General features: G+C 44.5%; 1 protein-coding gene across 1 annotated transcript; it reads right to left on the bottom strand.

The window, feature by feature from the left end:
* Window positions 1-1,178: 1,178 nt before the first annotated feature.
* LOC129344461 (cytochrome P450 2K6-like) lies at window positions 1,179-24,300 on the bottom strand. The gene is made up of 9 exons (XM_055001107.1): window positions 23,886-24,300; window positions 16,969-17,131; window positions 14,907-15,056; window positions 13,919-14,079; window positions 11,924-12,097; window positions 7,296-7,443; window positions 3,974-4,158; window positions 3,482-3,623; window positions 1,179-2,818 (listed from the first exon to the last, which is right to left on the bottom strand). The coding sequence occupies exons 1-9, from the start codon at window positions 24,066-24,068 to the stop codon at window positions 2,631-2,633; spliced, it is 1,494 nt and encodes a 497-aa protein (XP_054857082.1). The 5' UTR covers window positions 24,069-24,300; the 3' UTR covers window positions 1,179-2,630.
* Window positions 24,301-27,852: the final 3,552 nt, after the last annotated feature.

Genomic DNA, 27,852 nt, shown 5'->3' with positions numbered 1-27,852 from the left:
TCAGGTATTTTCCCGAAAACCTTGTCATATTTAGTTGAGTGTTTACATTTGTATTCAATCTTTCTGCTCCGGCCAATACCACAGTGTCAGGTCTGTTACCCACAGTCGTTCCACATTGCTTGCACTGCTGTATTTTTCCTGATATGTGTGTGTGTATTAGCAGAAGCAGTCTGGTTCCCAAGACAGCCTTATCTGAGATGGCTCACCGCAGCAGCCTTGGGACAACTCCTTTTTTTCTCCCACCAACTGTACCAGCTGGGTAGACACTGTGGGTGGAGGATGGTGTAAAGGGTTAGATATACTGTAGCAAGCACTTAATACGTCATTCTCAACAAGGGATCTATGTACAGCCAGAAGCTTACTATAACCTTCGGATAACCTATGAACATATATACCTTCTGATTCTATAATCTCTCAATAAAGAACCTTTGACTCAAGAGAACTTGGATTTCTTGCTGCAAGGGGTGGGAGAAGGATTCAGAGTATCCATAGACTGACACACAGCTTACAAGTTTAAAATATACTAATAACCAGTATAGGACGATTAAAGTAAAATAGAAATCAGTGCTGAAACACACATTTCTCACATGTGAAACAGCAATTTGTGAGCCTCAAAATCATGTTGTAAACTGCCCTGACAAATCCGTATGCACATTGGTAGGTCATCCTTCCACCTTTATCTGCCGTGAAAACGTCGTGATGTGATGCCCCCCCCCATGGGGCATCACCTCATGGTGAACCCACACATTTACCTATCTTTAAACATTTCTCTTTTTAGCACTATAAACTTTGTAATATTCTGTGGTTACTCCTGATAGGATCCTAGCTGGAACTGAAAATATATTACAATATCTTCCCAGGAATGGTGATTGCCTTGACATTCACTGGAGTTGGGCACCCACAGAACATTCCCGTGCTACAGTCAGATAAATCTCAGCACTGTTCTTGTCATTTGTCAGTGTCCTTTCTAGCCATCCCTCTCTTTCCCCCTTCTACACAGGCACAACGCACCTGACCTGCCTGTAAACCATTCTAAATCTTTTTCATTTTCTTTTTTTTTAATATGGGTTTGTTGAGAGGCTGAAATCATCCAGGTTTCCCCCCAATGTCTTTCTCCTTTTAAAAGTGAGAAAATCTTTAGTCAATCTATTGTTCATAAAAAGGAGAAGGAGCAGAGAGAGGGTAAGCTCTATTTTATTATAATAATAGTAGAATGACAAGTTGAATTAATGTGTTGGATGGCTCCTGGTTCTAAATTAAACAAGCCCTGCAAAATGGAAAAAAAATTACCTTCCTTCTTTTAACTAAGGTTTATGAATGAATATCATAACAAAATAAGCAAGTGAAAACTTCCAGCACCAAGTCTGAACAAGCTCTGTTTGCACATGTACAGTGAAATCCTAAGCAGAGTTACACCAGTCCTTAGCACAGTCACTCCAGTCTAAGCCCTTTAAAATCAATGGGCTAAGACTAGAATAACTATGTTTAGAATTTTACTGTCAGTACCTTGTGTGAAATTCATTGATTCCAAAAAACTATCAGTTTGAATGTAACTATCCCAAGATTAATTGTTTCAAGACATTTCTTGTAAACGCCTTCATTTGTTGCAGATCTTCCATTTTGAATATGCTACTCAATAGTTTGTTGAATAATTTTGCTATCAGTGTGGAACCTATGAAGCATGTAACTCACTACAACTGCCTCCTCCCCCTTCCAATAAGGTAAAAAAAGGCAGTGGGACGCTTGAGAGCAGTACTTTTCTTGCTGTTTGCAAACAGCATGAAAAGTGCTATGGCTGCTGCCGCTCTATCCAACCTTTCTGAAACGCTCCAAAGTTTTCGGTAAGGTTTGCTTTGGTATTTCCGAATGGGCTCAGCAATGCTTGGGCTGATTTGAAAATACCGAATAATTCCTAAGCAGACCCAATTCAGGTAAAAAACCCAAATCAGAAACCTGAAACCCCCAGCCCTGAACAACTTGTGAGATAAGAACTTAATGTCCAGTTGTAGCGTCCGAGGTTTAGTTTTAAGCGTAACAAAAAAACCCTTTGTGTTTTGGAGGATGGTAAGAATAAACAAACAACAAACAAACAAAAACAATAAACAAAAACCCTAACTATTCATGCATAGTTTTAAATGGGAAACCATGTCAGTCTGCAGTAGAATAGCAGGATTTGAGTCCAGGGGCACCTTAGAGACCAACAAGATTTTCCTTTCCTCAGACAGAGGGAAGGGAGCTCTGACTCTCAAAAGCTTACCCTCTGAAAATCATGTTGGCCTCTAAGGTGCCACTGGACTCAAATCCTGCTATTCATACACAGTCACACAAAAAACAAGCATGTCCACTTTCTGTGCCAGGCAGGCTTCCAGAAGCCAGTTCCATCCTCTATTCAGTCACACAGCTTAGTGAGACCAAGAAACAGAAGCTAGACTGGGGCTGGGCAGTTGAGGGCTGTGAAGAGAGGCATAGGCTTGATTCTCAGTGGCTGGGTCAGAAGTTGCGGATTTGTGACAAAGCATGGAACAATTTTGTCATGGGTCTACTGCTCTAAAATGGCAGGCACAAAAGGGTGGTGTACTACATAACACAAGGATCAGTTGTGGCAGCTAAGTAAGATGGGAACATCAGTCTTATGCATGTTGCAAAGCACAGATATGGTAGGGCATCGGAGGTGTAGTAAACGCAACATCAGGGGTAAGGTCCAGGTCTTCTTTAGACGTCCCAGGGGCTGGCTGGAAAGTGAATCTCTGCAGGAGACTTGCAAAGAACAGGAACAGCTCCATTTTGGCAAGGGTCTCACCAGCACAGATTCGCCGACCTGTGATAATGCAGATGCAGGAGGGATGCCTGGTTTATTTAATTTTTAAACTTTTTCATACTGCTGATACCCAACATAATTTGCCATAATCCTCAGCAAATAAATAAAAGCCTAAAATCCAATAATATGATAATATTTGGAGAAATACCAATAATAATGGAGCATGAAGCTATTCCAGTATGAATTGTGTGATGATGGTAAACAGAGACATATCCTACTATCTTCTACATAAAAGGTGAGCCATATTGTCAACGACTCACCTTTTATCCTGACGCAGGTGAAGTGAGAGCTCTGGGTGCACTTGCACCAGGCCTCTGAGCGGCTGAAGAGGTGATAGGAAGGCCTGGCAGCCTGTCCCAGTTGCCCGGCCTAGCGGCCCAGCATTGTGCAATGCGGAGTGGAGTGTTGTGTGCATGGTGACCCAGGCACAGTCGTCCAGGTGTGGAGCAGTGGCCGAGGACAGTGGCAGCCCTGTGAGGCAAGGTGGCTCAGCCCAGCAGAGCAGGGCAGCGTGGCAGCACAAGGCCCTCCAGCAATAGCCCGTTGTATTGTTTCATACCACAGGCTCTTGTGCTAGTAAACAATAAAAATCTAAAGGAAATATGAAAACAGACTACAATAACAAAGAAATGATATAGCCACAGTGGCAATTATAGGAGTTACCTGCAGAGAAAGGCATGAAGGCATCTCTCTTTACAAAATTTCCTTCAGAATCAAGGAAATGCTCAGGATAGAATTTATAAGGTTTTTCCCACTGAGATTCATCATACAGCACGGAGTACAGTAATGGAACAATATGTGTTCCCTGCAAAGTCAACGAGACAAGTTATTAAAGAAAATGAAGATAGTATATCAAGTAACTAGCTATCCTTCTGACTAAGAAAATGCCATTCCACAAACTGAATCACATGGGGAAACAACTGCAAGGAACGCACTGAAAACTAACTTGGATGGCTAATGTTTACAAAAGTTTGAAGGTTTTTGGCACAATCCAAGTAAAATTAGACACATTCAGTAAGAGAAATCAATGAAATGTAGACGCCTTTCTTTAACTGGATCCGATATTCTATGGAATAAATTGTTTCTTGCAACAAAAGCACAGATACATTCAACTACATTTAACTGAGCATTGTGTGTAAATGTCAGAATGTTCACCTTTGGAATGGAGTAGCCTCCAAGAGTGACATCTGCAGTGGTGGCACGTGGCACATTTGAAGGGACAATATTAGCAAACCTCTGAACCTCATGAATCACTGCATCGGTGTATGGCAGTTTGGCTCGGTGTTCAATCCGTGGCTCAGCAGATCCGATTACTTTTGTTATTTCTTCTTGCACTTTCTCTGAGAAAATAGAACAATCCCCCCAGCCCACTAAGACAATTTCTGTTTCAAATTATTCCCTAAATATCTTGGGGCCATCTTAACTACTATGGATGCATTTTGCACTCTGGTCTTGAAAAACTGCTGATCAGGAAGGAATGCAAATGGAAATTGACAAACTACACTGAATTTGCTATATGTAAGAAATCAAAGAGTTTCTGGTTGCAGATACAATCATCGATTCAGACGATTTTGAAGATTAAAATCCAGTTGAAACCATTGACTTGCTGGGAATGATGGACAGCCAGTTGGAAAGAAGCTTTGGAACTTTGTTTTTAAATTTATCATAGCAGCAAGAGTACTCCATGCACAAAAAATGGAAAACTCCAACATTGCCTACAGTGGAGGAATGGTGGATAAAAGTCTTGAAGTTTGCATCAATGGAAAGACTTCACTGATCAGAGAGAGACATTATTTACGGTTTTGTTGAATGGAAACCGTTTAGAGACTTTTTACATGAAATAGATAATAATGACTTCATGATATCTAGATTTATGGATTAAGAATCAAGAACAATAGCAAAAAAGAGGGCTCTTATGTTTAACTTAGAATAAGTGAGACTTTGAAAACAATATATATTTGTTACAGAGAAAATCAGAACTCAATTTGTAGCTTAGTTTTAATCTTTACTATTATTAGTAAAGGAACTTTACTAATGTCTTGTTATTGTATGTTTATATGTATTGTCAGTGTGGCTTTTTTAAAAAATATTCTGTTTATTTTTTGTTTTTACTTTTTAAGTTTACTATTTATAATTTAAATAAAGAAAATTCTTAATCAGAATGAATAGTCACTCAGGTGGAGGAGCTTCAATGAGGAGGGGGAAGGGAGTGAAATCAGAACACACACACACACCCCAATCCATATGTTTACCTTGGAAGCCTCATAAACTAATGTTTAGACAAAACTTGAAAACACATATTGTTACTAATCTAAATATCACAATTCTTCAGCAAGCAATAAATTTAAAGGGCGACTCTGGCATGAACCTGCAAAAAGACTCGGATCATCTCACCAGGAATTCACAAAGCCTCGGGATTCTCCAGTCATCATTACCTGAAGTGAGTCAGTTTAGCAAAACTATAGAGACTGTGTTATTTCCAATTACTGCTATTGTGAACCATCTGTGTACTTTTCTTAACCACATTTTTTGTGGTTAGTTTGCACCCTGTGTGTCTTGTATTTCATAGCTCGTTGACTGCGTTTACATTTTTTATTTATGAACCTTTATCTATCTATTCAAAAAACTTTATGCTAGAATAAAAATTGTTGCTTTTAAGGTGCTACTAGACTCTAGTTTATTTAAACTGTATCACACTCTCTCTGCATTATTTATTTATTTAAATTTTTTGATTTAATTATTTAATTTCTTTCATTTCTATCCTCCTTTCTTCCCAGCGGAGACCCAAAGCAACTTACCTAATTCTCTTGTCTTCCGTCTTATCCTCGCAATGACTTTGTGAGGAAGGTTAGACGGAGAATGTGTGGCTGACCGAAAGTCACCCAGTAAGAGTCCATGGTTGAAGGGGGATTCGAACTGGGATCTCTCTTATAATCCCTATGCCACCATGATGGTACCTTATAATTCTGGGCTAGTATATTGATACCAGGCAGTCACTTCCCACCCTTGATTTCTTGAGAATTCAGCGTTGAATGGAACTCTCCCATTCACCTCTAAGTTCAGGGTAGAACTCCGAATGGATACGGGATGTTTGCAAAAAGTTACCTCTTCCATTAAAGTAAAGCAAGAGCTGCTTTGGTGTGAGTGTACATTAAGGCATTAATATGGTCCTTCACCACTGCACAGATTTGGAAGCGGCACCTAATGGCTGAAACTTGCAAAACAATGTAAAGCTGGGGGCGATACTATGGTTAATTTATCTAAGACAGTTTGTAATGTGTCTTGTGAATGTTGTGAACCGGAGTAAAAAAGTGAGAGGCAGCAATTTTTAAACTGAACAGATGTTTGAATGCAGATTCCCCCCCCCCCCCAATTTTAATATAGAGGCCGATTCCACACGACTTACCTGAACCCGGGACGTTGCGCTACGTTGTGGATCATGCCAGGGAAAACGCGAGTTTCGCCTGACACTGCGCAAAACTCGCACGAGAAAACACGATATTTCACGTTTTCCCCGGCATGATCTGCAACGTAGCGCAACGTCCCGGGTTCAGGTAAGTTGTGTGCAATCAGCCAGAGACTAAGATCCTTGAAACACACAACTTCTATATGTAAGAAGTTTACGGAGAGGAGGGACATCTGTAGGGCATAATGCCATACAGTCCACCTTCCAAAGAAGCCATTTTCTCCAATGGAACTGATATCATCACCTAGAGATCAGTTGTAATCTCAGAAAATTTTCAGGCCCCGCGTCAAGGTTGGCTTGGAAAATGGGCCTAGAAAGGGTCACACCAGAGGGCAGGTGACAGCTTAGGAAATCAAACAATTCTTGCCTTGAATCTTACATTGAAAAAGTACTCTTAATACTTAATTTATATTAAGGTAAGCGCTCGTTAATGAGAGTGCTGAGATATTTTTTGTCCGTATTATAAAACAACCATTTCCCGTCTGCCTTGTGAGAAAAATATAACTTTTAAACTCTCGTTAAATTATGATGTAGATTTAGTGGCAGCCATGGGTCTGACCACCCACATTTTAGAGAATATTTTGACCATTTAAAAAATGCTACACCACACCCTGAAAGTATATGAAAAGGCATGGCAGAGGAAGCAAGATCACATAGTCCCCCCTGTGCCATGGGACCCCTCAGGATTAGGCCCTCTTTGCATTTTTTAAAATGGAAAAACTATCTCCATGGTTACCGTAATGTCTAGTTTGGCCCTGAGGGAGAGGGAGAGTGAACGGTCACTCTCTAAACATGTTTGGGGGATTGGGGAAGGTCACAGCAGATGCAATCTGTAGGTAACTTTATAACACCTGGAGAAAAACAGGAACTATAACTCACTGGTACTTCCTGCTCTCCCTCATTCAGATAACAATGGAAGCAACCTAAATTTTTGTTCTATTCTTATTGCTATGCATAACTGGAATCAAGCTGTCCTAGAATAATGGAAGCCAATGGACAGAAAGAACTCACTCTGGATTTCAGGGTACTTCATCATCAGCAACAGAGCCCAACGCAAAGTAGTCGAAGTGGTCTCCGTGCCTGCACCGAATAAATCGTTCACAACAGCTGTTAGGTTTTCATTATGGAAAAATTCATTAATCTTGTTCTGTTTTTTCTCCTAGGGTATAGAAAGAAAGAAAGGATGAAAAGTAAATAAACATAGCATACATATGTGCATAGGAAAATAAATATCAAGAGGAACCTGAGGATTTCACAACACTGATGCACTGATTAATCCTCTAGGCATTCCCTTTACACTAGATGAAAAAGAGCTACAAATAGACAATATCTTTGTTATCCATCAAACCTTGAGAAGAAATAAAGGAACAAGAGTAAAGAAGGTGCGCTTGTTCCTTTTGTATGAGCAATGAGAATGAAATACTGGACTATTCTAACTCCGGTGTTCTCAATGGTTTAGGCAATTAAAGAGCAACACATACATTCCATCCTCCGTGCATCTTCCTAGTTCACTGTGTAGGTTTTTCACAGAGCAGAAGGAAAAGTGATGATTCTAACAATAACAGAAAGCAAAAAATCTTATGATGGATGGGATGGAGTTCAAAGAATAATGAGAGAAAACTGCAATGTACGACAGGTGCCTTTTTGAGATGAGCTATCATAAGGGTTGCACAATGTGAAGCAACCCTGGGGTCATACTTCAGCCCCTCATGGCATCAAGTTTGCACCAACAGGAATACACCCGCCTTTCCTCACATACATTTATTATTATTAAAAGTATTCAGCGTATTTGCCTCCAAAAGAAAAATCACAACAACTCGAAAGGTAGAAATATGGAGCAATCTCACATAAAAGCAGAAAATGTTATGTAGTTTGGACACCAAAACAGGCAGTGGGCCAACAGATTCCAAGAAATCCAGAAAATATTTTTCGAGAAATAGATTAGTTAAAACAAGTAGATAAAAACAAACTGGTTACAATAACAACTCTGTTAGCAATTGCTAGGATAGAGATTGCCAAGAAATGGAGAAATAAGAAAGGGCCCTCACTACAAAATTCATACAATTCCATCTGGAACCATTTTGTATTGGGTAAAGTGGATTGCTCTACACGCATTCAGAATTTGGAAGCCTATCGAAAAAATTTCCAAGCAATATGGTTTCCTATTGCGCAATTTTTGCAGGAAAAAGAAATTCTTTCTTCTAACATTCATTGTCAAGAACTATTGAATTTCTAGATGTATGAAACTCCTTAGGAATTGTTATATTTTGGGTTTTGTATGGTTATGTTTTAAGTTAACGTGTAATAAATTTATTATGATAAAAAAATGGAGAGGATAGGACATTCCACAGCCTTTGGAGCCATCTGCCCCAAAGATCTTCTCATATCACACCACTCCCTTTACATCATCAAAAACAGTAGCACAGGAAACAAAATTTCAATCTCTGCTGAAGATGGCGATCCCTCGGGTATCATAAATTGATGCCATGATTAGAGATGGCCACGAACCGCATTACGAACTTCAAAAACCCATGAAATTGGCAATCACGATCTGGCGGTTCGTGATTGTCCACGGCCAACAAACCAGTGTTTGGAAGAAGCCTGGTTCGGTGCATTCGGGAAGCCAGACAGTCAGGTGCCAGCAAGCAATTCCCCTGGAAATGGAGCTGGGGGGATGCCTGAACTCTGTTTGTGCTCCTTCTGTCGCCCTGGAAACCCGAATGAAAGCCCAGCTTACCTTGATCAGCAGGTTTTCCTTCCAACCATGGAGCTGCAAAGCAGTTACAAGTTGGAAGAAGACACTCGGAGGAGGGAGGGGGAAGGGGGTGTTCTGTAGCCATGGGCACTCCAATCTCATCCCTGCAAACCCTGATAGGCAGCTCTGACGGCCAAACACAGACCTCCTGTGTTGCTGAATGGGTCCCATGCTTATAAACAGCCGTGGGCTCACAGGCTGGGTTTCACTTTCAGCGAGCAGTGGAGTGGGACAGAGCTCTTGCTTGCCACTTGCTAGCCTTTGGGGAGAGAGACAGAATATAATTCAGCTTGGATTTGGGGGATAGGGATCTAGCTCCTCTGGTTCCAGGGGTGCTGCAAGGCCCTGAGGCCAAGCTTAGTGGGCACCTTGGCTGAGGGCTCACAGTATTATCACTGCCTGATCTGGTGGTCAGGCTTGTGGGTGTGCTGCTGGGCTAGGGCTCTAGCCTCAGCTTCTGGTTCCAGGGCTGCTGCCAGGCCCTGGGGCCAAGCTCAGTGGGCACCTTGGCTGAGGGCTCACATTGGTTGTTATTGATCAGTGCCTGATCTGTTCAAGTCTGTGGGAGTGGTGGGCTAGGGCTCTAGTCCCTCCCTCCCTCTGGTGCCAGGGCTGCTACCAGGCCCTGGGGCCAAGCTCAGTGGGCACCTGGGCTGAGGGCTCACCAAATGATTCTTATTATTATCACAATCATTATCATTTTGATTCTTATTCTTATTATTACTATTATTATTCTTAGTCTCTGTGCCTGTTCTGTCAAGGCATCTTGGTGTGCTGGGCTATGGCTGTAGCCCCAGCCTCTGGTTCCAGTGCTGCTGCCAGGCCCTGGGTCTGGAATACCAGTAATACCAGCCCGCTGCTTTTTGGCCTGGCGGGCGGGGAAATGGGGGAGGCCACTGCTGCTAAGCAGCCAGACTCCTCGCCACCTCCCTGTGCCTACCAGGCCCAGTGGCCACAGGCATTACCTACCTCTCAGTCTATGCCAGGAATATGAGCGTGCTTCTTTTTGGGTTGGCGAGCATGCACATCGGGGGGTGCTGCCAGGAAGCAGCCAGACCCCCTGCCCCCTAAAGGAGTGGTGGCTTATTACCGCCTCCCTGTACCTGCCAGACCCCCCACCTCCCCATGCCCGCCAAGCCCGGCGGCCACTGGCAACAACCAAATTCCTGCCCTCGCTGGGAATACCAGCGTGCTCCTCTTTGGCCTGGTGGGTGGGCACCTGGAGGGTGCCGCTGTTGAGCGGCCAGACACCCCACCCTGAAAGGGGAGGCGGATCATTGCTACCTCCCCACCTTCCGGCCTGCGCCGGGAATACCTGCATGCTTCTTTTTGGCCTGGCAGGTGGGCACATGGGGGATGCTGCCAGAAAGCTGCCAGACCCCCACCCCCTAAAGGGGAAGTGGCTCATTGCCGCCTCCCTGTGCCTGCCAGGCCCGGTGGCCACCGGCAATACCCACCTTCTGGCCTGTGCCAGGAATTCCACATGCTCTTTTTTGGCCTGGCAGGTGGGCACACGGGAGGTGCCGCTGGCAAGCTGCCAGACCCCCACCCCCTAAAGGGGAAGTGACTCATTGCTCCCTCCCTGTGCCTGCCAGGGCTGCTGGCCGCTGGCATCATCCACGTTCCTGCCCTTGCTGGGAATACCAGCACGGTCCTCTTTGGCCTGGCAAGCACATGGGGGGTGCTGCTGGCGAGCAGCCAGACCCCCACCCCCTAAAGGGGAGGCAGCTCGTCACTGCCTCTCTATGCCTGCCAGGCCCAGCAGCTGCTGGCAGTACCCACCTTCCGGCCTGTGCCGGGAATATCAGCATGCTCCTCTTTGGCCTGGTGACCGGGCCCATGGGGGGTAATGCCAGCAAGCAGCCAGACCCCCCGCCCCATAAAGGGGAGTTGGCTTGTCACCGCCTCCCCGTGCCCGCCGGGCCCGACAGCCACCTTCACCACCCATTTTCTGTACATTGGGCCAACATCAACTGGTGGCTCTAATTGTATTGAGTGGGAGTTTCCTGGAGGCCTTGGATTGGAGAGGGTATAACTCCAAGATCGCTTTTGCAATCTTCTCCAAACTTGGGTGATGGCTGTAAGAGAGCCTCCAAAACACTCCCCGGAAATATGGGCTCTCTAAGTGCCATGGGGGCCATTACGCGCCCCACAAACCGCAAACTGCGAACAGGTTTGGCAATGAGAAATGTTTGTTGTGGTTTGCAACTTGGGGATCGTCATCAGCACCGAACTACGAACCTCTGGTTCATTAAATTTTTTTGGTTCCTGCACATGTCTAGCCATGATCACCTGTGTAAGTAAAATGATGTCAAGTTGCAGCCAACTCATTGTGACCCTGGGTGGAGTTTTCAAGACAAGAGACTAAAAGAGGTAGTTTGCCATTGCTTACCTCTGCAGAGTGACCCTGGTCTTCCTTGGTGGTCTCCCATCTTCAACTAACCAGTGCCAACCCTCTTTTGCTTCTGAGATCTGACAAAGTCAGGCTAGCACAGGCCATCCAGGTCAGAGTCACAATCTCTTAACTCGTCTGAATTCTCAGCTTTCATTTGTTAAAAAGTAACTGTGTAGCCTTTTTTGTTGCAGAGATATAAGGGGAAAGGCAACTGCAGAACTGGATAAAGTGGAACTATGTATCTGCTGTATATTTAACTTGATCTTCTTGTCATGGTGAATTTGCAAAATTTCTTCCTGATCTGCAAGTAATCTCTGGGTCTAGAGAGACAGTTCCTGTAATACATTAACAATGGCTGAAGAATAGGAAATCCCAGTTAGTAGAAGAGATTCCTTACCAGCTGCCTGAGCAATCCCATGCAAACAGACTTCAGAACTGTGGTAGAGAAAAGTTCACCTCTGATTATTAGCATGTTTTAGAGACCGTTACCTCCTGCTGTCGAGTTAGAAAAGCATCAATAAAGCTCCTCTGATCATTCACGTCCAATTCCTTGAGGTGTTCAATGAAGGTGTCCTGTATGAATTTGTCCAATTTCATCTTATTCTTAAGAATAGTCCTGCGACCACCAAAAAGAAAGCCCAGAGCAGGAAACATATTGTATAGCTAAAAGAGTAACAGACAAGGAAAGAAAAGATTAAGAAAGCCCCAAATCCTATTGCTGAGGCAGAAATCTCAAAGCAATTTTGCTCACAGAGAAAACAACAGTAAAAGTTCCATATTAACCTTGGAACTCTGTCTGATAAATGCAGTTTAATCTATCCAGGAGAACTAACACATTGCATCAAGTAGGACTTCCTCCGGTATGCTGCATTTGCCCCAAACGGCCTGTATCAGGACTGTATTGGGGTCGAATCAGCTCATATCATGCCTGAATCAGCTCTGAATCAGCCAAGTCGGGGCCAAATTGGTCTGGATCAGGCCTGAAAGGGCTTGCTGCAGAGTGAACCAGCACCTCCACACTCCACAGTGGCCCAATCTGGGCTGAATTGGCCTGGAGCAGGCCCAAATCGAGGCTGAATCAGCACAAATATGGTTGCTGCGGAGTGAATAAATGCTCTCATGCTCTGCAGTGGCCCAATCTTGTCCGAATCAGCTCAAATTAGGCCCAGATCAGCAAGATTAAGCCTCCTGCAGAGCACAGAAGCACTCGCAAGGTGGCACGTGGCCACTGCGATGACATCACTGTCATCATGCAGACTGGGATTGCCCACATGCTGTGCTTGCGCATGAAGGGGAGAAGACAAGGTAGGTGCCAGTCATCAAGCTGGCCTGAAACCCTTCTTCTTGATTGCTGTCTTCACATTGCATGGAGTTTTAGATATGAAAAAGAACACATGCAACCATCTATTTTTGTTTCAAAGTGGATTAGGTTGCTAAATTGTGCCTGGGAACCACCAGGAACTTGGGAGTTGGGGATATATGAGGGATGCCGGCAATACGTGACCAACACATCACATCCAAGATAAACAGGAAAACTCTATAGTAAAAACATTACCTTTCCAGTGATTCCTAGAGTGACAAGACATCACTTCCGGGTTTCCCCTGGAAGGAGTGTCATGGCATGTGTGACTCCATCTTTTAAATTTGTTTCTCTTGCTATCTCTCAGAGCGACAGCAGGCAAGAAAAGTTCCCTGAAGGAGATCTCCCACCACAGAAAGAGACCTGGCAAGTCTGGAAATGGCACAGGTTTCCAAGGGCTGCCCCATAAATTGTCCTAAATGTTTCTCAGCTGAAGTTTGGCATCAGCCATGAAGTGCTGTGTTGGTGAGGTGAATCCTTAAACAGGGCCGGTGCCAGAGGTTTTGGCGCCCGCGGCGGCGTGCATGTGCGCGCCCGCCACGGCCTGCGTGATGACGTCATCGCAGACGTCATCACGTGCCGCAGCGGGGCTGGGCGGCGCACGGAGGACTGCCGAGTGCAGAAGCTGCGAGCTGCTGCTGGAGCAGCGCGCGGAGGCTGCTCTGTGCGCCGCCCCAGCAGCAGCTCACGGCTTCTGCGCTCGGCTGGGGCGGAGGAGCGCGCAGCGGTGCTGGCGTGGCTGGCTGCAGCTGCTGCTGCAGCCATTCAGCCAGCTCCATGCCACCACCGCCGCCGTGCGCCCCAGCTGGGCGCAGAAGCCGCGAGCCGCTGCTCGAGCGGCGCACGGAGGCTGCGCCCAGCTGAGGTGAGTGGCGGCGGCGGCGGCAGCAACGGGCTGGCTGCAGCAGTAGCTGCAGCCCAGTCATGCCAGCTTTGCTGCGCGTGCCTCCGCCCCCAACACCCCCTCCAGCGCCCCTCCAGTGGCCGCGCGCCCGAGGCCACCGCCTACCTGGCCTCCATGGGCGCGCCGGCCCTGTCCTTAAATACATGAATGTACACACAGCTCTGCCTGTCCTCCTATTGGCATTTTCAACCATTTTCCAACCAAATTTAAAGTAGTTTACTGTGACTGAGGGGCTTCCGCCAAGCCGGGTATTTTCATCGATCAAGTTCAGTAGTTTCTGAAATGTGGGATCTTCATATTCGTATCGCTTGCCAAGCAATATTGACACGATAATATTGGCAACAGCAGCGTTCATGATTGCAGTATTCTCAAATGGTTTTCCTGTACAGAAGATATTAAAATAACTTTACAATATGGAATGTGGATCGTTATCACTTGGGCCTCATGCGTGAGCTTGCATATGCTTGGTTAGTATATGCCTAGGGGATTGTGGTGAAGTGGCCAGTTTATTATAAAGGATTTCTTTCTTGGTAGCATGTTTTTTTTTTGTCCTGTAAAATATTTGTCATAGGCAGCAGAGATTGCAGAGCTTATGTTTTGTCCTAAACAATAATAACATTAAATAACATTTGATTTATATACTTCTCTTCAAAATGACTTAATACCCACTCAGAGCGGTTTACAAAGTATGTCATTATTATCCCCACAACAAAACATCCTGTGTGGTGAGTGGGGCTGAGAGAGCTCTGATTGACCCAAAATCACCCAGCTGGCTTCAAGCGGAGGAGTAGGGAATCAAACCCGGCTCTCCAGTTTAGAGTCCTGCACTCATATAACCACTACACCGTGCAATTAAATAAACAGAAAATGAAAAATCAAGTGATTTATCTCTGCTTTTACATAAGAGTTCTTTTGTCTGTAAGGCATTTAATGCATACTGAAAATGTATATCGTACTGACGACTAGGCTGATAGATTTGTTAGTCTACAGCTGTGAAACTTTGGTGTACATGTGTATCTCTGTTTATCATTCTGTGTAGCTCTATCTGTTTCTAAATTTTTGTTTATTCTGAGCTTTTTCCTGTTCTCAAATCAAAGGTTTTCAGGTTCCTGGTTTAAAACTGCCATTACAGTAGACAGGACTGCATCAAAATATGTCCTGGATCTTTTTGATTCCTCCCAAATGCAAAGATAAAAATGCCTATTCACCTTCAAAAGTTTCAAACTTCTGTATTAGACAATGGCACTCTTCGACAATTTGGTCCTCTATGGTCCTTTTGCCCATTCCATAGTCCCTTAATGTGGTTAGCGCAAACCGCCGCATCACTTTCCAGTTCTCACCATGAGCAAAAACGACTCCTAAAGAGGGACATTAGCATGCATGACCATTGTAATCATATAAAGGAATACCCTCCATTATGAAAAGAGGTCCAAACATGTTAAGCAACATGCCTGCCATGGAGTGGTGGCAATATGGTTACAGTTGTAGTGCTCCTCAAGAAAACTATTTGCTTTCACAGAAGAAATTTAAGGATGATATGAGGAAGACTGTCAAAAGTTAAAGGAAGATTGTCAGAAGCTAAGATCTGAATAATTCTCTGGATTTCAAAAAAACAAACCAGGAAACTCAAAAAAACAACCAAGCTGTTCAAGAATCTAAGAAACAGGTGAAGGAATTCAGAGAGATCCATGAAAAATTGAATTAGTACAAGCATTACAAGCAATCCCATTGATAAGAGAGGACTCTAGAAACGGAACTTTGAAAATGGAATTCAGAAGCAATAATCTAGGGTTTTTCGGAGCATGAGAAATTTTGGATCATATGGACTTAGAGAGTGCATACCGAGGGTCAGTACTAGACTGTGTGAGGGTTCAAGGTGACTGACCCGGGAGGCCCTTTCTAACAAGATGATCCAATGATCCAATGGCTTTTTGGAGGCTGACCAAATTATTGGAATCAATTTAAGGCACACAACCTAGAAGAAGGCATGAAGAAAAGGAATACAAATGGAGATTGACGGGGAGACTTAAATAGACTAAAAGTTAAACAAAACTAATAGTTAAACAAGCTAAGATACTAAATATCAGGTTGAATAAAATGTTAAAAATGAAATGTTTAAAGTTTCACCTTGTTACGAACTCTAAAAATATGTGATTAGACATTCTATTCAGAAGTATTACAGTGGTGATGGAGTCAAAAATTTATTTTGAAGCTTATATATTTTGTTGTTTATAATGATTGTTGATTTATATAACTATGTCATAGAAATTATTAATTTTCTCTTTTCATCAATATTATTCTTATTATTATGTTTTTGTGTACTATTGGATGAATTTTCTATATATACAATAAGTCACTATATTAAATTTAGAATGTACAATTAATATCAAAATATCTAAGCCAAGTAGCTAAACTAATATATCAAATACTGTGAGGTTGAATATACTGTTGAATACAAAATGTTTAAAGTCCCACTTTGTTCTGAATCCCGCCCCCACCAAATCCTAAAAATATGTTATTGAATACTCCATGTAGAAGTATCACAGTTTATTTTTCCTTTTTTAAATAGTGAATTAACTAAGATAATTAAAACGATTAAAACAAGATGATTAAAAACGATTCCTGAAGAGGAACACAGGCATGCATAACAATTATATAAAGGAATAGCCTCTGGACAGTGTGTTATATGAAAAGTGGTCCAAACATGTTATGGAACCTGACCGTGGTGGAGTGGGGCAGTATGGTTACAAGTGTCGCACTCTTCAGGAAAACCATTTGCTTTCAGAGAAGAACTTTAAGAATGCTATGGGGGAGACTGTCAAAAGTTAACATAATTCTGCCTGTGTGACACCAGAACGTGGGGCTCTACTTTGCCCCACTCAACATTGTACAAAATATACAGCACTTGGCTCTTCATTCTTTGGTTCTTGGACTATTTAAGACCCATCCTGGTCAGAGAAGCTAAACATTCATCCACCAGTGGGGTCTAACCCTGGGAATAGGGGGTGGGTAGGGAAGATGTTCTTAGTTGTACAGAAACACAAAATCAGCTTGCAGCAGAACTGGAAAGCACTCCCAGGGGTGGCATGAGGCACTATGCATTGAAGTCACTTCTCAGAAGTGACATTATCGTGCAGCCCGGGAGCACATGCAAGCTTTGTGCATTGTCGTGAACAACACACAAACAGGGAGTGCCATGTCTCCTGCCTCTGACCCAGAGGATGAGGAGACCTGGCAACACTAGCTACATTTCAGAAGCAATGTCCTCACCGTAGCCTTTTTCATAGTCTTGAAATATTGGGATCATGGGCCTCTCTGCAAATGCATCTGCCTGGTTCACCAAAGCCTCCTTTACAGTTTCGTAGCCCGTCAGAACTACCATTTTCTGGAATCCCGTTTGTAGGCTGAAAACCGGGCCATATTGTTTAGAAAGCTGAAATGAAATAAAAGGAAAATGAGAAACACTTCCTATCACCTGACCTAAACCTTCGCCCAAAGGACATGCTAAACAATGTAGAATATATTTCTTAAGTATAAAAACAAAGGAGCGAGTGCAAGATAAATACATAAAGCAACCAGACAATACATCCTCTATGCAATAAAGTTCACGGTCACATTCCCTTTATTGATTCTATTTGATCAACCTTTATTTACATGTAACAAAGATAACAGGATGGTAAAGAGAAAAAAGAACAAAATATAATATAAAAATGTTGAGTGATATCAACTGTTATTTCTGAAACTTCTCCTGGTGTAGTTTTATAGCAAATTGTAAAAAGTTTGCTACCTTCTCAGTTATTCTGGAGGAGAAATCATTTAAAAGACAGTGAATCTTGTGGGAATCAGAAGAATGCAGCAACCCCAGCCACAGCCACCGGCTGCTATGGCTGGGTGCCATCCTTTGCCTGCCTGGAAGGAGAAGAGGTAGGCTCTCCTTCCTGGGCATCCAGGCATTGTGAGAGGGGGCAGAGACAGATACCTTATTAGGCAGCTCTGCCCTCCTCGGTACCCTCAGTCTGCAGTTCATGCTCGGCAGAGCTCATCTCAAGTTCTCTCAGTCGAGCTCCTCTGAGGCTGGTTTTACTGAAGGCCCTTAGGGCTAAAGAAGCTGTGATATTGCCCTGCTTGCTACCTTCAGACTCCAGGAGGAGAGCCAGGGCCCAGCGCCAGGCTCACTGGTTCGGCAGAGGCTTTTTTTCTCCTTATTTACATTTGGGGCCTGTTGTCTCAGCCAGGAGGGCTGAAGCAGGGTTATACCAGCCCTTGCAGGCCTCGGGCCTACCTAGGCTCCTCTCTTCTCCCCCCCGCCCCATTTTACTTTGTTGGGAGAGAGTCCTAGCAGTACTAGCAGCAGTAGCAATAGGCTTTGCTGTAGGCCAGAAGGGTGAATTGCAGCCATCTGAGGGCTGGATTAATTCATATATTATTGCTACTGACCTAGCAGGGTGGATGCTGGTAGCCCCCTCCCCTCAGCTAGGTTTTTCCAACCCCTGCCATTACACTTACTTGGGAGGGAGTATTGCCAGCAACAATGCCTTCAGGCAACAGGGGCCATTTTGGGGAGGGCTTTGCAGTTTATTCAGTTGTGTGCAACCATTTTGAGTGTGGCAAGCAGAGTCCTTCTTAATCTCCTGGCAGTGTAGCCATGTTATGAAGGCATCTACAATATGCATGGATCCAAGAGTAGCCATTTTGTGTGTGGTATTTTTGTGGCCTGCTTTGCCTCCTGCTTACAGCAGTAGCAGTCATTTGGTGGGGTTTTTGCAGCTTATCATGTGCTGGAGGTGGCCGTTTTGAGAGTGGCATCCGGTAGCCCCTCCACTGTTATTAGGCTTTCTCACTCACACCACCTGATAGCATCCACAATGGGAATGCAGAAACAATGTGTGCTACTAGCCCATGTGTGAAACAATCTGCCGCTCAGATAGCTGCAATCCACCCTGTGGCCTACATCAAGGCCTTACTGTTGCTGTTGTGTGTGTGGCAATGCGTATGTGGAGAGAAGCCTAGAAAGAAGCATAACCCCAGAGCTCCCCATGTGGTAGATGCCTTCACAACACGGCCACCAGAAGGGCGACACTGAGTTGGCATTTTGCCTCCTTCGGGCCCTGCCTGCAGACTCTTTGCTGCTGGGTTGTCATTCAAGGGCTCTACACGGTCACCTGTCTCAGGTGTGACCTTTGACTGCTTCAGCTCTTTTCTTGACAGAGCATGCAACACTCACTCATGGCTGTAACGAGGCCATGATTATTCCACAGTTTCCATATCTCAGTCTTAGGATTACAGCAGGCATGTGGGAGAACCTCCAAGTATGGGGGTTTCTCAACTCCTTTAACGGAGTCACTTTATGGAGGGAGGCCTGTTGTTAGTTGGTGTGCTTTAGGCCTTCTCCAATACCTGATTGAAGGTCTTTTGATGGCGGCCCTAGGTAGCTTGCCCTTGAGGCCAGCTGATCCCTGGCCCAGATTCCTCAGTATTCCCACCCCCCACCCCCCACCCCAGCTTGGAAAGCAGAGGTATACAGGGCAGTCTAGTTTACCATTTTACCCAGCACTCAACGGGCTTTCCATTGTGCTATACATCTATTTAAGTGGAGGGGAGGCATGGCAGCTTTGGTTTAGCGTGCCTCCCAGCTTTGATGTGACACCATTTCTTTTGGCTGCTCTGCCTTGTTATGGCCTAATCCCTTAAGGATGGGTCATGAGGAGCCTTTATGGCTTATGACACAAATCTTATAGGTGACACATTTGCAAATGAGCCAAAGGCAGGGAAGCTTAAGAGGCTATTGGGCCCCAGGGTGGTCGGGAGCTATGCCCAGGGGTTGCCTTGGCTGGTATGTGGAGGAGAGATGTAGTTCTCTGCCTCACCTCCTGGACATTTACGTGGGAGGTGATGACCTTGGTTAGTCAGAGCTTAGCCCTTTTGCTACAGGCTCACACAGGCTTGCACCGCCTGGGCAAGTACTGGCCTGAAGACTCAAGGGGAGGTGCAGTCCTCCACCTCACGTTACTTATTCACTGTGTGGTAATGACATTTGCTTGCAGGGCATGCCCCCTTTCCTTACAGGCTCACATAGGCTTGCACTGCCCAGGCAAGTAGTGGCCTGATTGTTTGAGGGGAGGTGCGGACCTCTGCCTCACTTTGGTCATTCACAACGTGGTAATGACCTTTGCTTATAGGGTGTGGCTCTTTCCTTACAGGCTCTCACTGGCTTGCACTGCCCAGGCAAGTAGTGGCCTGATTGTTTGAGGGAAGGTACGGACCTCCGCCTCACGTTCGTCATTCACCGCATGGTAATGACATTGGCTCACAGGGCATGGCCCTTTCCTTACAGGCTCACACAGGCTTGCACCACCCAGGCAAGTAGTGGCCTGATGGGAGGTGTGGACCTCCGCCTCATGTTGGTCATTCACCGTGTGGTAATGACCATAGCTTACCGGGCATGCCCTTTTCTTACAGGCTCACGCAGGCTTGCACCACACAGGCAAGTAGTGGCCTGATTGTTTGAGGGGAGGGGAGGACCTCTGCCTTACGTTGGTCATTCACCGCGTGGTAATGATATTGGCTCACAGGGCGTGGCCCTTACCTTACAGGCTCATGCAGGCTTGCAGTGCCCAGGCAAATAGTGGCTTGATGGGTGGTGCGGACCTCCACCACACGTTGATCATTCACCGCGTGGTAATGACCTAGGCTCACAGGGCATGGCCCTTGCCTTACAGGCTCATGTAGGCTTGTAGCGCCCAGGCAAGTAGTGGCCTGAAGGCTCAAGAGGAGGTGTGGTCCTCCGCCTGATGTTCTGGTTGTTCACCTGGGTGGTAATGACTTTGGTCTGCAACACTTCCGCATCATGTGTGGCGGGAAGGTTGGGTCCCTCTAGGCCTTAAGAGGGCTAGGCATATGGGAGGGCTAGGCGTATGGCCAACAGAGCCCTACAGAAAGCATATGGGGAAGGTCTGGGCATTTATTTGTTGCACCCCTGCTTAAAGGCCAAAGTTGCCAACCTCTACAGAGGTGATGAGAGGGTGCGGTGTAAGGCTTTGGGGGAAGGATGGGGTACTTATTTGCCCCATCCTAGCATAAGGGCCAAATTTGCTGACCTCTACAGAGGCGATGGAGATCATCTAGCGATGATGGGCAACAACAATTTTATAACTGACTTGCGGCTGGGGCTTCAGGTGGCTATATGCTACATATGGGGTGCCTAGGCCTAAGCAGAGGCTTGGCCTTGGTGGTGGCAGGTTAGAGTTGGGAAAGATGAGAGTGGGCCGGTGAGCACCCTTGGCATCTCCCCATTGGTGAGGAATTGGGGTCTGTCAGGAGCGGCTGTGGCTTCACGGCCCAACTGCAAGGGTAGACTGCCAGATGGGACCTCCTAGACAAGTCCTTCCCTCAGGCTCCACAGCTTGGGGTGTTTGGAGCTTTAAGGGGGGAACCATTTTGCCTGGCTAGCTGGGCCCAAGCCATGCCTCATGGATGGCTCGCACCTGGGGCAGTCAGTCTCGCCCAGACAGGTTCAAGGAGGAGGTCCCATTGTGACCGCTGGCTTGACCTGTACCGCTAGTTAGGCCCCCTTTGCCGCGTTAACTGTTTATGTTGTTGCTTTAATAAAGTGGCCCCTTATTACCCAAGCCTTGTGTCTGCCTCTTCATTCCGACTAGGGTGGCAATACGTCATATTAGCTAAAATACAGCTTAAATATTTAAAATGAATATCGGCATTAAAAGGAGAATTGAAAAGAACATGTGGAATTGTCTCGATCCAGCTGGTTTTCTAAAGACTTTCCCTTTATAAAAGCACCCTCCTGAACCGTTCTATTATAACATAGCCCTGCCCTCCTAAACCAATCAAGTTTAAATAGTTCACAGAATGGTAGAAGCATAATACATCCAGATAAAAGGTGATTATATTTAACTGTCTTTTCAAGATCCTCCCAGGTACAGACCCCTAAGCATCTTCTTTTAATAATAATTCCAGGGAGGAAGCCAACTTTGTCTGTTGTACGTGAGAATCTACTAGCTCCTTCAAGCCAAAATTTAGTTCGGCATGAACTTTTGGAGTCAGAGTTTACTTCCTTAGTTGCATAGAAATGTACATCCATCTAGCTGGGTCATATACTCAGAGAAATGTGTATCTGTGCCCACATGTTTGTGAACCTGCTATGGACTTTATAGGGACCTTGGATTCTTTTTCACTGCTAACTGGTTGTATGCTCACCTCTTACAGTGTAATTTGTTCCTACATTCGATTTTTCTGGTCGTTCTGCTCTGTTGTTGTTGGCTGAAAATGTCTCATGTCTGTTTTAAATGAACTGAATTCTTTTTCTGATTAGATCTCTTTTGTTTGTGTCTTGTTTTGCACTGGCCTTTCTCTATAATATACCCTCCCTTCTTCTATGTATTTAGCCCAGCCTTTCCCCTTTAGCCTGCAGTCTTTCCCCTTTGAATTTCTTGTGCTCCTGCACTTGAAATCTGTTCAGGTTAGATGGATTTGCTTAAATCAGCATTCCCAATCATTCTCTGCACTTTCTTCATGCTAACAGACCTATTTAACTCTTCATATATCATGATAGTTGTGAAATACCAAGTTCTCCTCAGAATTTCCTTATCAGTTCTTCAGCAGTATTCTCTTTTACTTTTTTTTCAAAATAGTATATGAGTTGTCTCACAGTTTTCTCAGGACTATGTGCTGGTTTTCCAGTATATTTATAGAAGCAATTTCTTCTTATAATTTCTTGCAATTTTTTCTAATAATTAACCACGTTCATTATCCAAGTCAAAGAACTTCTGTTTCATACAATTAACAGCTTCTGCCAGTGTTTTGGTCTCAACTCTCAACATCTTTCCCTCTTGCAGTACTTCCAATGATTTCATGTATACCCCGAATTCAATGCAACATATATTGTATTTCTACTTATCTTGTTAATATCTCCTCTTCTGAGGTTCCCAAGTCCCTATATTCTCCGGGCAGGCGGTGGGGGACCCGGGACTTACCTGTTAAACTCTCCTCACTGTCTCAGAGAGGCATGATGATGTCACTTCTGGGAAGTGATGTCATCATGCCAGCCATGGCCATGCTCCTGTGCTTTGCATGGGCAAATTCAGTCAATTTGGGGGTCAAAATTTGCCCAGTAAAGCACAGGAAAATGCCCGTGTCTGGCACAATAATGTTACTTCAGGAATTGATGTCATCATGCCCCACTGGGAGCATGCCAGGTGAGTGCTTTCTTGGGTTGCCTGCTGATGGCATGTGATCTCTGGGGGGGGCAACCGGGCAAACCCTTGGGAGATCACCTGCTATCTGTGGACAACTGGGAAGCCAACCTATTCCTTCTCCCTTTTTACTTGACTTGTAGAAATTTGTTGGCATGAAAAACAAAACTTTTCCCCCTGGATCGCAAATTAATTATCTTAAGTCATTTCTGGGGTGGTGTTAATGAAGATTTAATGTCAGTCATAACCAAAGCAATCCTAAGGATGCTGTCCTTGCAGTAAGCCCCACTGAATAAGATTCTGAGTGAGCCTGCTTTGGATTGCACCCTAATTCTTCATATTGTCGTAATAAAGTATTAAATATTCAAGATCTTGGCTGATCCACTTGTACATGTTCTTCCTTAGACATAACTTTTATTTGAGCTGACTTCATATTTATTATTATTAATGCCTCCCCCAATTCACTGTTGTATATGTTCCCTGAGAACACACATTAAAGGTGAAGCCCTTTTGAACTAGATTACAGATTCTCTAGGAATCTCTCAGATTTTTATTTTCTAGGTTTTTTGGGGAAAGGATTTTTGAAGAACATTTAGTTTGGTTGAAGTTGATAGAGGTCTATCATTTTGTTGTTGGCAGGCACAGTAAAGGTTTAGTTAACTGAGTTCAGGTATGACAGGTTTTTCAAGGCAAGAGATGAACGGAGACCATTGTGAACTTCTGCATAGTGATTCTGGACTTCCTTGGTGGCCTCCCATCCAAATATTAACCAGGGCCAACTCTGCTTAGCAGTCAAGATCTGACAAGATCAGTCTAGCCTGGGACATCGAGGTCAACATCAAGTACATTTTATTAATGCATAGATAATTTTTACGACATAGATTTGTTTCCACATTCATGCTTACCTTTTCGGTGGAGAAGCTGATGGTCTCTCTGCCCTACAAGACCAGCACAACACAAAAAGAGCAAGAAGCTCACCTTTAACATGGTTCTGTAAGGCCTCTTCAGATCCAATTGGTGGAGGTTTCCTATTAGTGGCAATGGCTTTGGTCCCGGTGGAAGATTTTGGCTGCTGCTGTTCCAGAAATTGCTCATTTTCCAAAGGAATGCAATTGCCAGGGAAAATAGGAACAACACAGAAAGAGGATCCATCCACTCCATTTCCTATTAATGAAAAGTTGCCTGCAATGGTTGCAGCAAAATTTGCAATAGATTTCGGTCAAGGACGGTGTCTGCCAATGAAATGAAAAACACAAAAGGTTTCTATAGGTTGCAGCCTCATATAAGTTCTCTATCCAGTTTATGAAAACTAGTCCCAGTTTTTTGTGTGTGTACTCCAGCTCTAAAAACCTTATATTTGACTGGCTGGGCGGTATCTAATTCATCAAATGAACACAACACAACTAAACTCTCTTGACTCCTGACAAATGGTTCAGCACACAATATTATCTGGAAGGTTAGTCTAGTTAATTATATACCAAGTCCAAAGTGTAGCATTGCCAAGAAGTAGCTGGATTGCCTACTGAATTTGTACTTAGTGAGAATTTTTCAAAAGTTGAACATGCCTTTCTGAACTGTTGTCCCGTTGAACAGAAGGCAAATATCTTAAAAGAAACGGGAGGGACTGCCCCCATTTCATCCTCTCTAGATACCAGGGATGCAGACGGAGGGAGATCTGCTTTGGTCCGTAGTGCAACTGGAGTCATCATCACTGGAGCTGTGTGATGTGCACAAAAGGGGGAAAAACAAGAGCCACATCCACATACGGAGTGGAAGTAATACTACAGATTAAAGGGCAGAAGCCCTTCTTATTCAAAACCGTTGGGAGGCCCAAATGGGCCCAAGACTGGATGCGCTTCCTTTACCAAATCCCCCAAGCTGATGTTCTCCTTTCTCCCCCTATGATCTTGATTCCTTGTGGAATCATTACAAAGCATCAAATCATTCATTTCAGCTTGGATCCAGAAGCACCTTGCAGAAGAGCTTGTAGTAAGAGGCCCAGATTCATTAATCCACGTGTAAGCCATGCTAAACAGACAGTAAACAAAAGGCCACAAGCCCCTCTTGTAGCCCCCTGAATCTCTCCTCCATTGATCCAGTGATCCCTTATTCAAGACTATAGGAAAACATGTGGCTCACGTTGAGCCACTCCAGGTTCCTCTTTGCATTAATCCAAAATAAATCCCCCCCAACAAACTGATTGATTGATTGATGTCATTAATAGTCTGCCTTTCTCACTGAGACTCAAGGTGGATTACACAGTATGAGATTGGTACAATCAGTATCAAGGACATTTCCATACAGGATCAAGGACATTTCCATAAACGATGCCATAGGTTAAGTAGATTCAAGTTTAAAAGACATAGCATTAGCAATGATCCAATACAGAGTAGAAAAAATACTGAAACAGGATGTAATCAATTCTAGGACTAACATTAGACAACATGGAGCACAGGTGGTCCATAAGAGTACATATTTAAAGCAACAGATAATATGTAAGGCAACAGAGTGATGAAGTCTATGGTTCCTAACTCATTACCAAAGCATCTGAGGCCCCATCCCTACAATACAGTCCTCTCATTTGAGTAAAAAGCCTTTTTGAATAGTTCGGTTTTACTTCGTTTACGAAAAGCCAGGAGAGAGAAAGTGCCTGACTTCCTCAGACAGGTCATTCCACAGGAGAGGGGCCACCACAGAGAAGGCCCATGCACGGGCTGCTGCTGACTTCACCCGTGTGCAGCCTGGCACCTGTAGAAAACCTTGTTCAGATGAGCGAAGCTGCCATGGAGGAACATAGGAGGCAGTCCCGTAAATGTGCTGGACCAAAGCCGTGAAGAACTTTGTATGTAATAACTAATACCTTGAACTGAGCACGGTAACTGATGGGTAGCCAGTGGAGCAAGTGTAGGATGGGAGTGATGTTCATGCTCCTGCTCGCTCCTGATAATACTTGAGAAGCCTTGTCTGACTATCAAAGATTAGTCTCTTGAAAAAAACCTGGCTCTTTTTTGGTTCATTTTAATGTTGACATTCTGTATTTTTATCTGTTAGAGATATTATATATATTTTTAAAAATTGCATTATTTATATGCTTCAACTAGCTCCAGATTTTGGGAGCCAGGTGAACATCACTCCCCTCCCCTGACAGCCGGACCCTGTCATTCCCGTTTAGGGGATGTGTGGGGCATGTTGCTTTCAATCATATTTGAATTGAAGGGAGAGGGATATAAGCCCTCCTATGCTGAAAGGCTTCAGCCATACTTCCATATTGCCCTTCCATCTGGCCTCCTCGATTCTGAAAAATCTCAAGGCTCCGCTCCGGATTCTCCTTTAAAAGAATCCCATTTCTACAACTGCCCCGTCCAGGCGCAGTTCACAATCTTGTTACATCCCCCAACGTGGCACATTTGGTGTGGACACAAAAATGGTTGGAACTCAGTTGTTGTTGATCAAACCTTTGATCTTTGAAATCCTTCTGCTTGGAGAAACAGCCCACTGGATCCAAGCCAGTACCTATAATTCTCAACATCTCTTTCTCTGCCAACAAAATGGGTTCACAAATAAGGCATCTGGTTTTGCTTACTCATTCAATGAACTGCAGTTGTTGTTTTCTATAACCTTTTCAGACTTAAGGCAGCATAATTGCTCAAAGTAGTTCCAGATTTAATGGGGTGGGTAAGCACATCCAGTGGCCTTATGTATTTGTAAAGCTAGTCTGAGTTCCAAAGCACAGCACTAATGAAATAAATGTGTTTTATCTACATTGCTAGTAGAAGAGCCCCGTAGTACAGAGTGGTAAGCTGCAGTACTGCAGTCCAAGCTCTGCTCACAACCTGAGTTTGATTCTGGCGGAAGATGGGATCAGGTAGCCGGCTCATGGTTAACTCAGCCTTCCATCCTTCCGAGGTCGGTAAAATGAGTACCCAGTTTCCTGGGGGTAAAGTGTAGATGACTGTGGAAGGCAATGGCAAACCACCTTGTAAAATGTCTGCCAAGAAAACGTTGTGATGCACCGTCCCCCCATGGGTCAATAATGACTTGTTGCTTGCACCTTTACCTTTTACATAGCTAGTATCATTGGATGAATATCACTTGGGAGTGGATACAACGGTAGCTCAACTTCATTGTTTTGATGAGCTGAAGACATCTCTAAGGGGTGAATACAAGAAATCAGTGGACACAAAAGCATTGTATACAGCAAACTAGCTTGATACCCGTGCTTCGTTCTGGAATTTAAGTACTTTAAATCCAGTTACTGCCTTTCTTCAACTGCCGCCCTGCAGTTTCCTTGACCTGATTTTTACCTCAGAACACAGAGTTCCACAGCTGACCAATGGGGGTGGTGGTGGTGCAATCGGGCAGGAGCCTGCTAGCCACTCAGGGAAGCCAGGCCCCACAGGGAGATTGGCAACCCTAGTGAACTTTGAAGGGAAGACTGGGAGATGCATTTTACCTCAGGACACATTCAATGACTCCCAATAGCAACTGCGTACTGTTTAGAACGTGTGGGGGGGGTGAGGACCAATCAGCCCACATATGCAAATGACCTTGAAAGGCTAGCCCAATCAGGGAAGAGTGTGTAGGGGCTTTATATATAGAGATGACTCAAGAAGACAGGTCCAAATTTTGAACTAAGTTATGCCTCTAGTCTACTTTGGTACGGTTTGACAGATAGTCATATGAAGCACCAAGGTTTGTGACAAAGCCCAGTCTGTTTCCACTGAGTCTGATATGATAAGGCAAGAAGGTACAGTAAAGTAGGGCAGTGTGCACATGGGAAATAAGCAGGGGTCATTTCATAGAAAAAGAGCTGGAGGAACTCATTAGCATAACTCATTAGCATATGCCACACCACTTGCCATTACTGGAAGTGTGTCATTAGCATGACTGATTTGCATATGCCACACCCCCTGACATCATCTATCCTGGTTGTTTTAGACCAAAT

Source organism: Eublepharis macularius, chromosome 1 (assembly GCF_028583425.1).
Source record: "Eublepharis macularius isolate TG4126 chromosome 1, MPM_Emac_v1.0, whole genome shotgun sequence".
Classification (NCBI taxonomy): domain Eukaryota; kingdom Metazoa; phylum Chordata; class Lepidosauria; order Squamata; family Eublepharidae; genus Eublepharis; species Eublepharis macularius.
The sequence above is the reverse complement of the archived record's forward strand: the minus strand, read 5'-3'. Positions and strand labels throughout refer to the sequence as shown.